Source organism: Macrotis lagotis, chromosome 4, assembly GCF_037893015.1.
Source record: "Macrotis lagotis isolate mMagLag1 chromosome 4, bilby.v1.9.chrom.fasta, whole genome shotgun sequence".
Taxonomy (NCBI): Eukaryota; Metazoa; Chordata; class Mammalia; order Peramelemorphia; family Peramelidae; genus Macrotis; species Macrotis lagotis.
Window position 1 is genome coordinate 53,617,850 of NC_133661.1, and position 14,837 is coordinate 53,632,686.

Consider the following 14,837-nt stretch of genomic DNA (forward strand, 5'->3'; position numbering starts at 1 on the left):
AGACATATAGATAGATAGATAGATAATGATAATAATAAAATTTGTTCTTCATTTTCAAAGATCACAACATCAGGGAGGTGATGCCATGACAAGCATGTGAATTAGATTTGAGTGAGGGAATGCTGTGCTAAGTTACCAGCCTCAATTTCTCCTCCAGAGTTATCTGGGTGTGGTGGCCAGATATGAATCAGGACAACTGGAAATGGTCCTGCAAGTGAGGCAGTCAGAGTTAAGTGACTTGCCCAAGGTCATACAGCTAGTAAGTGGCAAGTATCTGAGACTGGATTCAATCTCTCATCCTGACTCAAAGGTCAGTGCTCTAGCCACTACTCCACCTACCTGCCCTGGATAGATAAATGAGAGAGAGAGAGAGAGAGAGAGAGAGAGAGAGAGAGAGAAACAACTATCTAGTTCTATAACACTACTGGAATAGAAACTCTAGAAAGTCCTACCAAAGTGGAAAGGCTTTAAGTTTGATCTTAGATGTATGATCTTAGATGACCTTACAGGGTTATGAAGAAGATAAAATGAGATAATATAGTTAAAGCATTTTGAAAACCTTAGGGCATTATATAAATGCTTATTATTATTAATAATATCCAACAAAAATACTGGCTCATAAATTACTAGAAGAACTGAACCACATAAATATTAACACTAACATAAAGAAGTTACAGCTGAATGGAAGGTTTCTATAAAAGATCATTATAAGGACTTGGTTTTATCTTGTACCCAAAAGCAAAAAAGAAATATTGTTAGTCATTTACTTCTTGCAGTGTTCATGATTGAACATAAGCAAAAGATAATCACCCCTTATTTCTCAACATCTGTTATGTGCGATAAAGAAGCAGAGAAATTGCTTGAAGAATTTGACTTTTTTGTTTTGTTAATTCATTTATTTCTTTTTTTTTAGTTTTTTTTTTGGCAAGACAATGGGGTTAAGTGGCTTGCCCAAGGCCACACAACTAGTAATTATTAAGTGTCTGAGGTCATTTTTGAACTCGGGTCCTCCTGACTCCAGGGCCAGTGCTCTATCCACTGAGCCACCAAACTGCCCCCTCGTTCATTTGTTTCAATTGCGTTTGACTTTCCATGAACTTATTTGGGGTTCTCTTAGCAAAGATACTGGAATGGATTTTTACAGCTCATTTACAGATGCAAAAACTGAGGCAAACAAGGTCATACATCTGGTGTCAGAGGGCAGATTTGAACTCAAGGAGATAATCAGACCTAGCATTCTAATCACTGCTCCACCTAGCTGACAAGATCCTTCAGATTGAGTTGATGTGTACATTAGGATCCAACAACTTCAGTGCTAGTATGGGCACAATAACAAAAGTTGGAAAATGTGATGCAGGATTAAGAAATAAAAGTAATCAAAGGTTTATAAATTATTCAAAAATTTCATGTCTATATCATTATTATAGTTTTTAAGAACAAAATTGAATGTACTTAACATGTACATTGAACAAAAAAATTGTCTCTATATTAACAGACAGAAAACAACTGGTCACTGACAGAGGAATCATTTCAGAATCAATTATGTATAGTCAGTGAACCAATTAGAGCAAAGATCAAAATACTAAATTAAAGAGTAATGATGAAAAGACATGATATGCAACTGTTCTGATCTTATCTATCCAAGCAAATTATAACTGAAAAACATGACAAGGTTTACAGTAAAGATATTGATTCCAATTATTACTATTTCCTAGAGACATTCTATTGATATAAACAGTTGCCAGTGCAAAAAAAGGCCCAAAGAGCCCAGAAAAGCATTTCACTCTGCAAATATTTGATCTCCTTGAAAGGTAGAGGGATATGGCAACCAAGATCATGTAGGAGTATAGGATTTAAGCTCATTTCCAAAACTTTCTAGAAGAAACTAAAAGATTATTAATAAAGTAGTATCATGAAATAGCAAAATGTATTGGAGAGTAAAAAGAACCCGAAGCTAGCATGTTGTGAGATGCAACTAATATAGATTACCCCCAAGAACATTTATAGAGAATCTAGAATCTAATTTCAACCATTGTGCTATGTCATAGATCCCTTTGGCAGGCTGGTGAAGCCTATAAATATTTTCTCAGAATAATGTTTTAGATATATAAAATACTTAGGACTACAAAGGAAACCAATTATATTGAAATACAGTTAAAGAAACATTTTTTTAAAAACAAGTTCATGAATTCTAAGTTAAAAATCCCTAATAGAAGGCAATAAATAGACACAAAATGGTTTTGCCAGCATTTTTATATCAATTTCTTCACATCGTCAGAAAAATTACCACATATAAAAAAAGTAAAAATAGGATTTAGGAAAATGGAATTACACACAGAAAAGATTCATGCTGGAGTAAACATAATTCTCGAGGCTTTTTGAAACTGGTTTTCAAGATATCTCAAAAAGAGAAAGAATCTTTAAAAAATGACAAATGTCAACAATCAATGAGGGCATATTAAATTATTTTATTAAATCTATTTATAAAATTAAACCTTTTCTATATTTCAGGAACTGTGCTAAAAATGTAGGGTTAAAGATACAAAAAAAATGAAACAATCTCTACTCTCTCATCACTATAATATTTTTAAGAAACTGTTCGGGGTGGTTAGGTGGCACAATGGATAGAGTGCCAGCCTTGGAGTCAGGAGGACTTGAGTTCAAATCCAGCCTCAGACACTTCATAATTATGCTTGATGAAGGGAACAAGTAGGATTTAGAAGATGATCTACAACATGCCACATCTGTGGTCACAAAATTGAGAGTTGTAGAATAAAGAGGATCATTACTTGTTTATTATTAACATTTTAATTATAATTGTTTTATTTAATAAAAGCAAACTACAACTTTCAAGCTTTCCTCCAATAAGGTGTATCAGTCACATAGACTAAAGTCATTCATGATTTCTCATAAGGTGCAAGCACAGAGATAACTATTCAACATTCATCTAATTATCAATATGCTACTCAATATATTAAGGATCTGTAATGTGCAAATTGAAGCAAAAACAAGGGAGTATGTATACTGGCGGAAAGTGTTTGCCACTATTAAAAAGGCTATCCTGATCCTCTGAATGCTCCTATTGTGGATAATATTTTGCTAATTGAATTAAGTCATCAGAAGACTATCAACCAAGTCTCCTCAATGAGATCAACAACCATTTAAAAGGGGGCAGCTTCGAGAAAAAAAATCAAATAAATGAAGAATGCATATTGCCTAGGACATGAGATACAGTTGGACAGGAACCTCATTGAGTTTCATCTCTGTCTCCAGCTTGAGCAGGAACTATGGTTAGGCAATAAGTTGGGTCCAGCTGAATTGCATTTAGGACAATGTACAGTGCTTTCAATAGCCTCAAGCTGTTCCCTAACAAAAGAGCCACCTTCTAACACTATAATATTAGCCCATTATTAGTTACATGGATACAAATCATTGAACATCTGGATTTTCAAAGAATTACAATTAGTTCCTCTAGTAAGCAAAAACAGATGCAAATTATGAATGACAACTTGCATAGGAGAAGGCTTTATCAAGAACAAATATGGCCCCCAAAAAAGACTTTGTAATGAAAGCAAGAGAATAACTAATAGATAGCTGGAAAACCAAACTGGTACCTCCAAAAGGGAAGTTTTGAATAGATCCTGTCATGTTTATTTCTGGAAGGAATGAATGAGAGTCATGCAAGATGAAAAGACAAGGGTGGACTCTGGACAAGGAACAAAATTTCCTAAATTCGATTCTGTTCTGTAGCAGAGTGACCCTGAGAAATTTTTTTTTAGGTTTTTGCAAGGCAAATGGGGTTAAGTGGCTTGCCCAAGGCCACACAGCTACGTAATTATTAAGTGTCTGAGACTGGATTTGAACCCAGGTACTCCTGACTCCAGGGCATGTGCGTTATCCACTGCACCACCTAGCCGCCCCTTCTCTGAGAAATTTTACCTTACTTGACTCAATTTCTCCATCTCAAAATAATTCCAATAATAACATTTTCAAGGAAAGAAGTATGAAAAAGTGCTTCAGAAGTCCTAAGATAAAGGGTTGTTAACATAGGTGTACCAATTTTTTTTTGGTCAAAAATAAATCAGTAGAGGGGCAGCTAGGTGGCACAGTGGATAGAGCACCAGCCTTAGAGTCAGGAGTACCTGACTTCAAATCCGGCCTCAGACACTTAATAATTACGTAGCTGTGTGGCCTTGGGCAAGCCACTTAACCCCATTGCCTTGCAAAAACTAAAGAAATAAATCAATAAACCAATAGGAATGTAACTTTAGGGAAGTGAAGAAAAATAAATAAATGAGAGCAAATGCAGAAATCCTTGGTTTCTTAACTCTTGTCCATTTCTGATATAAGGTGCTATTAGGAGCACAAGCCAGAGTGGCTGACTTTTTTTTAATTGGATTTTTCCATTGCACCAAAACATCAGGAAGCAGTGAAATACTGAGTCTTCTCGAGCATGGTGGAGAAGTCCTCAGTTATAACAGAATTTATCTCTACTCCCTTCTGCTTCACCCAACCTGATAAATAGGAATTCATGCGTATAGGATTACTCGTAAAAAAAAGGACATTACTCACAAAAAGACATTCCCAGTAGAAGAGAGATGGGAAGGTAGATAAGAACAGAGCCACCAACTTTTAATGGGGAAAAGGCCCATAATAAGACCTAAAATCTAAACTGAAGAAGGATAAATGCCAGAAAGCTCTTTTGCCTCTTTAACTAAGGTGATTCACTTTAAGTCTCAGGACTATGTCCTTGTAACAGGAGCATCTCCTTAAGGGCCCTGACAGAATATAGCTCTAGTTAAATGCAAAGAGGGATTTAGGTGGGTTAAATGCAAAGGGGGGGGGGTAATAGAAGTTTCAAAGTGAACCCTATGCCAAGAGCACCAGGTATATTATTGGGGAAAGGTTTCACAGATGACAATGATGCAGCAATTTTTTTGGTCTTGACCTGGTATAGAAAAACTCCCTCTACGAGTGTAGATCAAAAAGAAGTACATTATTTATAGTCTGAACCCTGAGATATTAAGGTCACAAAGTAAGCAGGTATGAACTCCATTTTTCCTAACTCTGAGGTAAACTCTCTCCCCATTACACCACATTGTTCAATCATTTTTATTGCCTTCATCATCATCCATGGAGTAAGCATGAAGCCCATAGAGAACCAGAAGACCTAGGTTCGAATCTGCATACTGGGGGCAACTGTGGATAGAGCAGTGGATAGAGCACCAGCCCTGGAGTAAGGAGTACCTGAGTTCAAATCCAGCCTCAGACACTTAATAATGACCTAGCTGTGTGACCTTGGGCAAGCCACTTAACCTCATTGCCTTGCAAAAAAAAACCTAAAAAAAAATCTGCATACTGGCTGCATCACTTTGGGTGAACAATGAAATATACACAGGGACCCCCAAGTCATGAAAATATAGTTTTCAGAAAAATTCTTCATCTGCACTGAAGTTTCTTTTCCAGAAGTTCTCTCTGCCAATGCAATCACAGACCCCGACCCTCCCTTCCATCTCCCCCTTCCCCAATAAAAATAAATAAGTCCATTTACCTATCGCTTTCATATTTGCAAAGATAAGCAGTAGGTCATTTCAGACCAGCTTTCTCACCATATGATATGAAAAAAAGACACTCTAACTCAGTACAAGGTCTCTATTAATTAAATCTTTTTCTGCTGATGAAATTCTCTGATATATTAGCTTAATAGAAAAATGATTCTGCCCAAGAGTGATGAGCTAAGCAAAATTAGAGCCAGGCCTGCATCTGGAGTTGCCATCACAGGGACTGAATTTAGTTTTTCCTTCATTCCTGAAAAGTTTGAAAAGAACTCATTCTTTTCTGTCCAGTTTCTTTCCTTTTTCAGGGATCAAATGAGTTGGGCTAGGCCATTTTTCCACCTCTGTGAAAGTGATTAGGCCTTTAAACTGTGTTCTTTTCTTCTTTTAGCTGTGTGTCGGATGACTCAGTAAAACAGTATACGTCCCGAGATCACCTCACAAAGCACTTCCAGGTCCCTGTCTTCAAATTTGTGGGTAAAGACCACCAGGTGAGTCCTGCTTTCACAATGTGACTTCTCAGACCAAAGAGGGCCTAAGAATACTCTTGTGTTTTTTTTTTCATTTTCTAAAGATAGAATTGGTCTTCTTCATTAGAGGTGAAGGGTACTTTGGGCACCTTTACATTCTGGAACATACCAATAATATAAATTAGTCAACTATTGAATGACTGAAATCTATCCCAGCAAGCACAATTATCTACCCAGAGATAGACACTCTTTTTTAGTATGTGATACCAGTCAGCATTGATTTGTAATTGCTATGTGTCAGTGTGATTAGAAAAAGGCTATAGCAGCAAGTCAGGAACAGTCTATTCCCCTTTGAGCATGAGTTGAGTTGACCCTTTAATGGATGATAATCCCTGTTATCCAAAATGTTCATTTTTAATGATATCTCTAAGATTGATATTAGTGATATAAAGGATCTTAGAAGCCAGTTCCTCAGTTTACAGATGAGGAAACTGAGGAGTGAAATGATAGATCCAAAGTTTTACTGGCAGGAAGTAGTATATCTAAAATGTGAACCCAGATTCTCTGACTCCAAGTATATTTTCCCCTATACCATGTTCCTTGTGTGGTTATATATGTATATGTATATTTATTTGTATGGATGGGTAAATATTTGTATATATAGATATACTAACTCTCATTTTATATATATATACATATATATGTTATATAGATACATAGACATGTAGGTATATACTATCTAAAATCAATCATTATATCTTTATATTTTGATGAATAGTCAGAACCTATTATTAGAGAAATGCCAGCTCTCACAGTAAACAGAATTATGAGTCCAACTCTACTTTCCCCTCAGTTTCCCCATTTGTAGAATAAGTAGAATAACATTATTAAAAGACGTAAAACACAAAACAGGCTAATGTCTGTAATGAAATATAAAACTTTTTGTTATGTGGTATAAGATGGTTGGGTGGCTAGATGGCATAGTGGATACAGTAGTGCATCTGGAGTCAAGAAGTCTCATCTTCCTGAGTTCAAATCTAGCCTCAGACACATCCTAGTTCTGTGACCCTGGACAAGTCACTTAAGTCTGTTTGCCTCAGTTTCCTCATCTGTAAAATGATCTGGAGAAGGAAATTGCAAACCGCTCCAGGATCTTTGTCAGGAAAACCCCAAATGGGCTCACAAAGAGTCCAGACATAACTGAAACCACTAAACAAAAACACCAACAACATAATTTGATTATTTGAGGATGGCTGATTTCAGTCTCTCTGCCTTTCTTTTCTCCTAGGTGGTGTTTTTACATTGCCGAGTCCTGGTTTGTGGGGTGCTTGATGAGCAATCCCGCTGCGCCCAAGGTTGCAACCGCCGGATTCGACGTGAAACAATTGAGGATCAGGGAACTCACCTGCAGAATCGCTTATTGACAAGTGGTCCAATCATCATTGACAAGGAGGACTAGTGACAAATCTGCCACCATATCTTTGGTTCTGAGACTACCCTATGAATTATAACTTCTCCACCAGTCCTTCGAAAGTCTGCTAAGGAAATTGAATGAGGTTCAGGAAAGCTTGACATTCAGTGAAACATTACTTTCTCTCATCTTATAGTTGGTGAAGATACTCATCACCATCTAACCTTTTACGAGTCCTGTTACAGCTGGTTTCTGAGGATCAAAATCTTTGTTGAATGGAGGATCATCCATTCAATAGAGCTCCTTATGCTGGCCCAGCACACTCCCTTTTTGTGCAGTTAATAGTAAGAAATTAGTGGGGCGGCTAGGTGGTACAGTGGATAGAGCACAGGCCCTGGAGTCAGGAGTACCTGAGTTCAAATGTGGCCTCAGACACTTAATAATTGCCTAGCTGTTGTGGCCTTGGGCAAGCCACTTAGCCCCATTTGCCTTGCAAAAATCTAAAAAAAAAATTAGTAAGGAATTAGTTATCAGGAGCCTTGGGTCTAACTTTTAGCTTTTGGGTCATTTAGATAACTTAGGAGAACAAAGAAAAGACAAGAATTTGACAGATGAAGGCATGGGGAGCAGAGTGACAATTTTTACAAAGCCAGTAGTAATGGAAACACTAACACAAGAAGTCAGGATCACATTTCAAACTTAAATCATAGAAATGCTAGAGGAAAAAAAAAAGTGACGTGTAAAATTATATATTAAAGTGCAAGGGCTCAAGGCCCTTAAATATGTAAATTGTCTTTGTACCCTAACATTTCCAATAGGCATTTCAGGGTCACTAAAATGGAAAGAGGTGCTTCTAAGTATAGGAATGTTTAATAAAGGAGACTATAAGGATTTTTCTGACATAATATTTTGTCTCTTTTCTTCCTATGTGTTGTTGGTTCTCTTGTTTTCACATTATCTTTATCTTTTAAAGTCAAAGGAATTGTCTCATTGGACACAGTACTGGCACAAAATAGGCTGTTTAATAAATGCTTGCTGATTGATAGATTGAAGCCTGTAATTGCTGTGGTATAATGTAGCCATAATGAAACTAGAAAAAAGAAAGCTGTCTTACTGTTTCTTTCCTGCCATCTCTGAATCTTGATTCATTTCCTACCACATCTGTCTCCTACCTACCATTATCTCTTCTTCTGTACACCTTCTCCCTTTCCTGTCTGCCACCTTCTATTGCCAACATCTTTTGATACAAGAGACACTCTCTGGGACAGGCAATTCCCTCCTGACTTGAGTATATCAGCAATCAGACTGCCTTTTGGGCCATAATGTAACTTTGAATTTGTCCCCCCCGCCCCATTTCAGTTATGGCTAATTACAGCTATAGTGTGGTGAAAAGAGCCCCTGAATATAGGGTTAGATGTTTGCATTCAAATCTTTAATCCTACTTACAAATTATGTGATTTCAGGTAAAATAAGGAAGGTAAGATAGAATTTTTAAAAACTCACTAATGTTCTAAGTTCTGGAAAATGGACAAAATTAGATTGGATGGGTGTGGATGTGTAATATTGGGATATATATCCCAATATTACTATATATATATATATATATATATATATATATATATATATATATATATATATCAGCAATGATGGCCCAATATAATGATCTACTTTTTAAAAAAAAACTTTAAACATTTTTTATTCTGTAGCTTTTTATTTTTTACAATTATTTTTTAAATTTTGAATTCCAAAATTCTTTCCCTCCCTCCATTCCCTCCCCTATCCATTTTCTAAAAAGGCAGGAAATATGTTACCCATTATGTATATGAAGTCATTCAAAACACATATCCATATTAGCCATGTTGGAACCAAAAAAAAAAAGCAAGAAAAATGAAAATGGTGGGGGAAAGTTTTTTAAAATACTTCAAATTGCACTCAGAATTTATCAGTTATCTCTCTGGAGGTGAATAACAGTTTTTATTATGAGTCCTTTATGTCATGATCGTTTTATTTATTAGAGTAGCTAAATCTTTTACAGTTGATCATTGCCATTATTATGCACATCTTTCTGGTTCTATTCATTTCATTATGCAGCAGCTTGAATCTATCTTCTCAGGTTTTTCTGAAAACATCCTGCTCATCACATTAGTATTACATCACAATTATATACCACAACTTGTTCAGTCATACCTTAACTGAACTGTGTCTTTCATTCATCATCCCAAGGCATCTTTTTAAAGATTAAGTTTTCTCATCCCAGAAGAGGAATACGATTGATAGATGTTCTCAGAACCTATTAATAAGTTTATAATGCATAGAAAAGTTTTGGAACAAGCATATTGTTCTCTCACAGCCATAGTAAAAAAACCAATCACATGTGTATATGCAGTAGTTATTGCATTGTAACCAAGAATGATTTATCTGTGAACCATAGTGGATGGAGTACCAGCCCTGGAGTCAAGAGGATCTGAGTTCAAATCCTACTCCAGACACATGACCTTGGGCAAATCACTTAACTCTGATTGCCTCACAACCAGGGCCATCTCTAGTCATACTGATTCATATCTGGTCACTGGACCCAGATGACTCTGGAGGAGAAAATGAGGCTGAGGCCTTAGCACAGCACCCCCTCACTCAAATCCAGTCCATGTGCTTGTCATGGCATTACCTCCCTGATGTCATGGTCTTCTAGAACAAAGGAGAAACATCATCATCACAGTTTTCAATTCTTTGCCATTACAAAAAGAACAATTATAAATATTTTTATACATATATGTTCATTTCCTTTTTTCTTTCATTTATTTGGGATCCAAAAATAGTAGTGATATTGTGTATCAAAGGATGTTTTATAGCTTTTGGGCATAGTTACAAATTATTCTTTAGAATGGTTAGACCAGCTCACCATTCCACCAACACTACATTACTATACCTATTTTTTCCATATCCCCTTCAATATTTGTTTTTCTTTTCTGTCATTGTAACTATTTGACAGTTGTAATTCAAGCATTTTTTAGTAGTGATTTAAACATATTTTCCATGTGACTATTGACAGCTTTGATTTCTTCTTCTGAAAACTATTCATGTTCTCTAATCATTTATCTATTGGGGATGGTTCTTACTTAAACTAATTTAGCTCAATTTCCTACATATTTGAGAAATGAGGCCTTTATCAGAGAAACTTGCTGCAAAATTTTTTCCCAGTTTCCTACTTTTCTTCCAATTTTGACTACATTAGTTTTATTTGTGCAAAAACTTTTTAATTTGGTATTTTGACTCCTATAATTCTCTTTAACTCCTTAGTGGTCATAACCTCTCCCCTTAACTATAGATCTGACAGGTAATTTTCCCCATGCTCCCCTAATTTGTCATGATGTCACTTTTTATGTGTAAATTGTGTATCCATTTTGAGCTTATCTTAATATCATGTGTGAGCTGTTGGTATAGGTCTAATTTCTGTTATTCCCAAAAGTTTTTATTTAATAATGAGTTTTTGCCCCTAAAGCTTGAATCTTTGGATTTATCAAACACTAAATTACTATGGTTGTTTACTTATGCATCATGTCTTCCTAATCTATTACAATGACTCCACTCCATTTCCTAGCCAGATTGTTTTGATGATTGCTATTTAGTAATATAGTTTAAAATCTATCACTGTTAGGTCATATTCTTTAGCTCTTTTATTGATGCTTTTGACCTTTTTATCCTTCCAGATGAATTTTACTATTTTTTCAGCTCTATTTATAAAATAGCTGTTTCACAATTTGTTGTTATGATAATTAATGAGTATATTAATTTAGGTAGAATTGTCATTTTATTATATTGACTTGACTTACCCATGAACAATTACTTGTCTATTTATGTGAAAAGTGTTTTGCAATTGTATTCACATAGTTCTTGTGTGTGTGTGTATGTGTGTCTTGGCAGGTAGTATCCCAAGTACTTTCTATTGTCTACAATTATTTTAAATGGAATTTCTCTTGATGATGCATTTTTTTTAGGTTTTTGCAAGGCAAACAGGGTTAAGTGGCTTGCCCAAGGCCACACAGCTAGGTAATTATTAAGTGTCTGAGATCGGATTTGAACTCAGGTAATTCCTGACTCCAGGCCAGTGCTTTATCCACTACGCCACCTAGCCGCCCTGATGATGTATTTTTTAAGAGGACAGTTTCCTGAATTATAACTAAAACAATAAAATAAGCTGCTTTTTTGGACAGTCAAAAAGAATCTGGAAGAGAGTAAAATAGGAGAAAAGACTAACAAATCATCCTAGAAATGGTCAATGTTCTTCAAGTGCTTTTGAGATAAGGAATTAAACTTGTCTTTTATAGATTATAGCCTCAAGTTTTGCAGATAGGCCTCATGACTTTCACCCTCTTTTCTTACTACGAAAGAACAACAATAAACACTGTCCTTAGCAAATTCATAAAATGAATAGAAGGAAAGTGAGATATTTCCATCAGGCAAGGGAGGCTGGGAGAGGGACAGCAGAAGACAAAGTTGAGTAAAGGAGAAATGTTCTATTCCAATTCAATCCAATTCATCAAATATTCATTAAGCACGTAGAAGACAGTGTGCTCAGCATTGGAAATACAAAGACAAAATTTAAAAGTTTCTGTCCTCAAGGAGCTTATATTCCACATTCCACATGATAGCTGATGGGTATTCTCCTCTAGATATCAACATTTGTCAAGAAAATTATTCTGTTCCACCAGAAGAGGACCACAGACAATGGAACAAAGGGCACATTGATTTCTAATCCTATAGTAGAGAATTAAGTTCAGGGCTGTAATTTCTTGAGGGCAGTAAGTATCTGTTTCTTTGAGTCCCCTAGAAGAATGGTGTTAAACTCAAGTAGAAATAGGGGATCATTAACCCATTTATGAGGATCTCTATGGGAAGTGTGTTGACTTAGTTTTAAAATGTGATATTATCTATGTTTTATTCTATTTTTATTTATTTTGTTAAATATTTCCCTTTAACATTATATTAATATGATTGCATAATTATATTGATTTTTCCCCTTTAATATTAAATTTACACTGGTTTGGGCAGTACCTGGGAGGGTAAGGGCATAGTTGATATCCTTGCCCACAATGCCTTGCTCATAGTAGGTAATGAATCAAATAAATGAAACTTTTAAAAAAAATAAAGAAATTAAGAAGATAGAAAGTCACTTAGAGAATGGCTCCCAAAGACTCCCATCATTCAGGATCCTAGAATTTTTAAAAGACACTTCTTCTGAGAACCATCTAGCTCTGGGAAATACAAAGAGAAGCAAATGGCACTAGGGGGAAACACAAAGTATCAGGAAATGTGAGACTCTAGATTTAGAGTTGCAATAACAACAAACCACAACTAATATTAATTTAGTATTTACTATGTACAAGGAACTTTGCAATTATTATCTCATTTGATCTTCACAGCAACCCTGGGAAGTAGGTATTATTATTAACTTCATTTCACAGATAAGAAAAATGAGGCACACAGGGTTAAGTGACTTACCCAGGGTCACATAGCTAGTAATTGTCTGGAGTCAGATTTGAACTCAGTAAGATGAGTCTTTCTGACTCCAGGCCTGGAAGTCTATCTACTGTGCCATCTAGATAGACTTGCCCCAAAATCAAGCAAATAGAGAATGGTCCTGGCTAGGATTCCAAGCAGGTTTTTTTCCCTCCAAATTCAACAGTCTTTCTACTACCCCAGGGAAATGACTCCAACTGATATATTTGACTATAAGCAGGAGGAGAGGCAACCAAACCTAGCCACACCCTTCTTTTCCTCAGTTCCTATGAAGATGATGGTGAATGTCAGTCAAACTCATCAAGTCAAACTCATCAAGTCAAACTCATCAAGCAGATTTCATGACTTTTCTGAATAAGTTACCAGAACCAATTAAATGGTGATGACTCACAACTGATCTTTTCAAAGTTTTTTAAAAGTTCACTTTATTGTATCTAACAAGAGAGAACTTGGACCAAAGCATGGACTGATGGAAAGCCATCACCCCCCCATCACGAGAATTAAGATTTGCCCAAAGTTCACATGTGAAGACAAGCATCAATTCCAGAACTCTCAGAGTTTGTATTGTAGTTTCTTTGTGTGAAAAGTTTCCCCAAGCAGGGCTATTCCCAGGACTTACAGTGGGATATTGGTGCTTCCAATCCCCCTCAGACAAGTCTCCCCAAAAGTCATGACTCACTTTTCGAGTTATAATTTACTACTCTCCCCCTCTTACTCGGTGGTAACTAGGCTGTTACAAGAAAGGATGGAACATAGCTCAAGAAGTGTCTTGTGGTTTCACAGTCCCCTCTGAGGGAAGCAGGCAGGCAGGTGTGGTCTCACTGGAGAGCTCTTCATCATAACTCTTCCTTCTCTTCTTCAGCACAGACACAGGCTGCCCTCTGACTGTTCATGAATGGCCGGCAGCCCAAGGTCCATACGGTATTGAATATCGTGTCAGCGATTGAATCACAAGCTGCACAAAACAAGAGGAGAAAAGATAGAATGAGATGTAGTCCAGGGTCAGGCCAAAGCATAGAGTAATTTAAGGGGTGGCAAGTTGCCCACTAGAATTTTGGTCCAATATCAAAGGGAATGGTGAAAAACTCAGTTGCCTGGCCTTTCTTAAGCTTTCAAGTCATCACCCTACTGATGTCATTGATCCTCTTTAAGAACTAAGGATGAACAATTCCCATTAGACACAGGATATTCACTAACAGCAACAGCAAAAGGTAAAAAGAGCCCTCTGCCATCAAGGAGCTCACAGTCTAATGGGAAGCCAATACACTAACAACTATGGATGAACAAGTTATAGGCAAGATAAATTGGAGATAATCAGCATCAAGAAGGCACTAACATTGGAACAGTTAGGTGGTGCAGGAAGCCAGGGAAGCCAGGAGACGGAAAAAGCAGGGGCATCCTTTCTAATTTGGGATCCCTTAGTTGAATTTTGCAAAGAAACCAGAATCAAAACAGCACCCCAAGAAACAGTCACCATATTTCCCGGGGAGCTTGGAACCCTAGAATCTTGGAGATAGAAGGAACCTCTGAGAGTATTTAGTCCAATCCACACTTGACTCCCTCATATATTTTACCTAAAAAAGGAGTCTTTTAACCTGGGAGTGGGTGATGGGTAGTGGGAACATGTACAGGGCAGGCTTTTAAGTTTAATCTACAACGTTAAGAATTTCTCTCTCATTTCCTTAAGTCTAGACAATCAATAAACTCTAATTTGGAATGTTTACCTTGTTTAAATGCTTACTTAAACTGGAAATTTAACAACTGCTCTTGAGATTTGCTTCAAGCTGGTTCCAACACACCCATGACTCAAGCCCACTAGTCACTGCTTGTCTCCCAAGGTGCTTTGAGTTAGAGCTAATTATTAGGAAGATCTTCCCTTACTGG

At 36.5% G+C, this 14,837-nt stretch overlaps 2 protein-coding genes across 3 annotated transcripts in view; one reads left to right on the forward strand and one right to left on the reverse strand.

Annotated features, from left to right (window-relative positions):
- Positions 1-8,481, forward strand: part of OIT3 (oncoprotein induced transcript 3) — a 34,678-nt gene extending 26,197 nt beyond the window's left edge. The window contains exons 8-9 of the mRNA XM_074232803.1: positions 5,947-6,046; positions 7,314-8,481. Of these exons, the coding sequence (XP_074088904.1) occupies positions 5,947-6,046; positions 7,314-7,484 (271 nt within the window). The 3' untranslated portion in view covers positions 7,485-8,481. The remainder of the gene's footprint in view (positions 1-5,946; positions 6,047-7,313) is intronic.
- A 683-nt stretch (positions 8,482-9,164) lies between these two features.
- The window catches only part of PLA2G12B (phospholipase A2 group XIIB), a 40,297-nt gene continuing 34,624 nt past the window's right edge, over positions 9,165-14,837 (reverse strand). The window contains exon 4 of one of the 2 annotated variants that reach the window (XM_074232805.1): positions 9,165-13,908. In XM_074232805.1, the coding sequence (XP_074088906.1) occupies positions 13,790-13,908 (119 nt within the window). In that variant the 3' untranslated portion in view covers positions 9,165-13,789. The remainder of the gene's footprint in view (positions 13,909-14,837) is intronic. The other variant, XM_074232804.1, reaches the window with a different exon arrangement.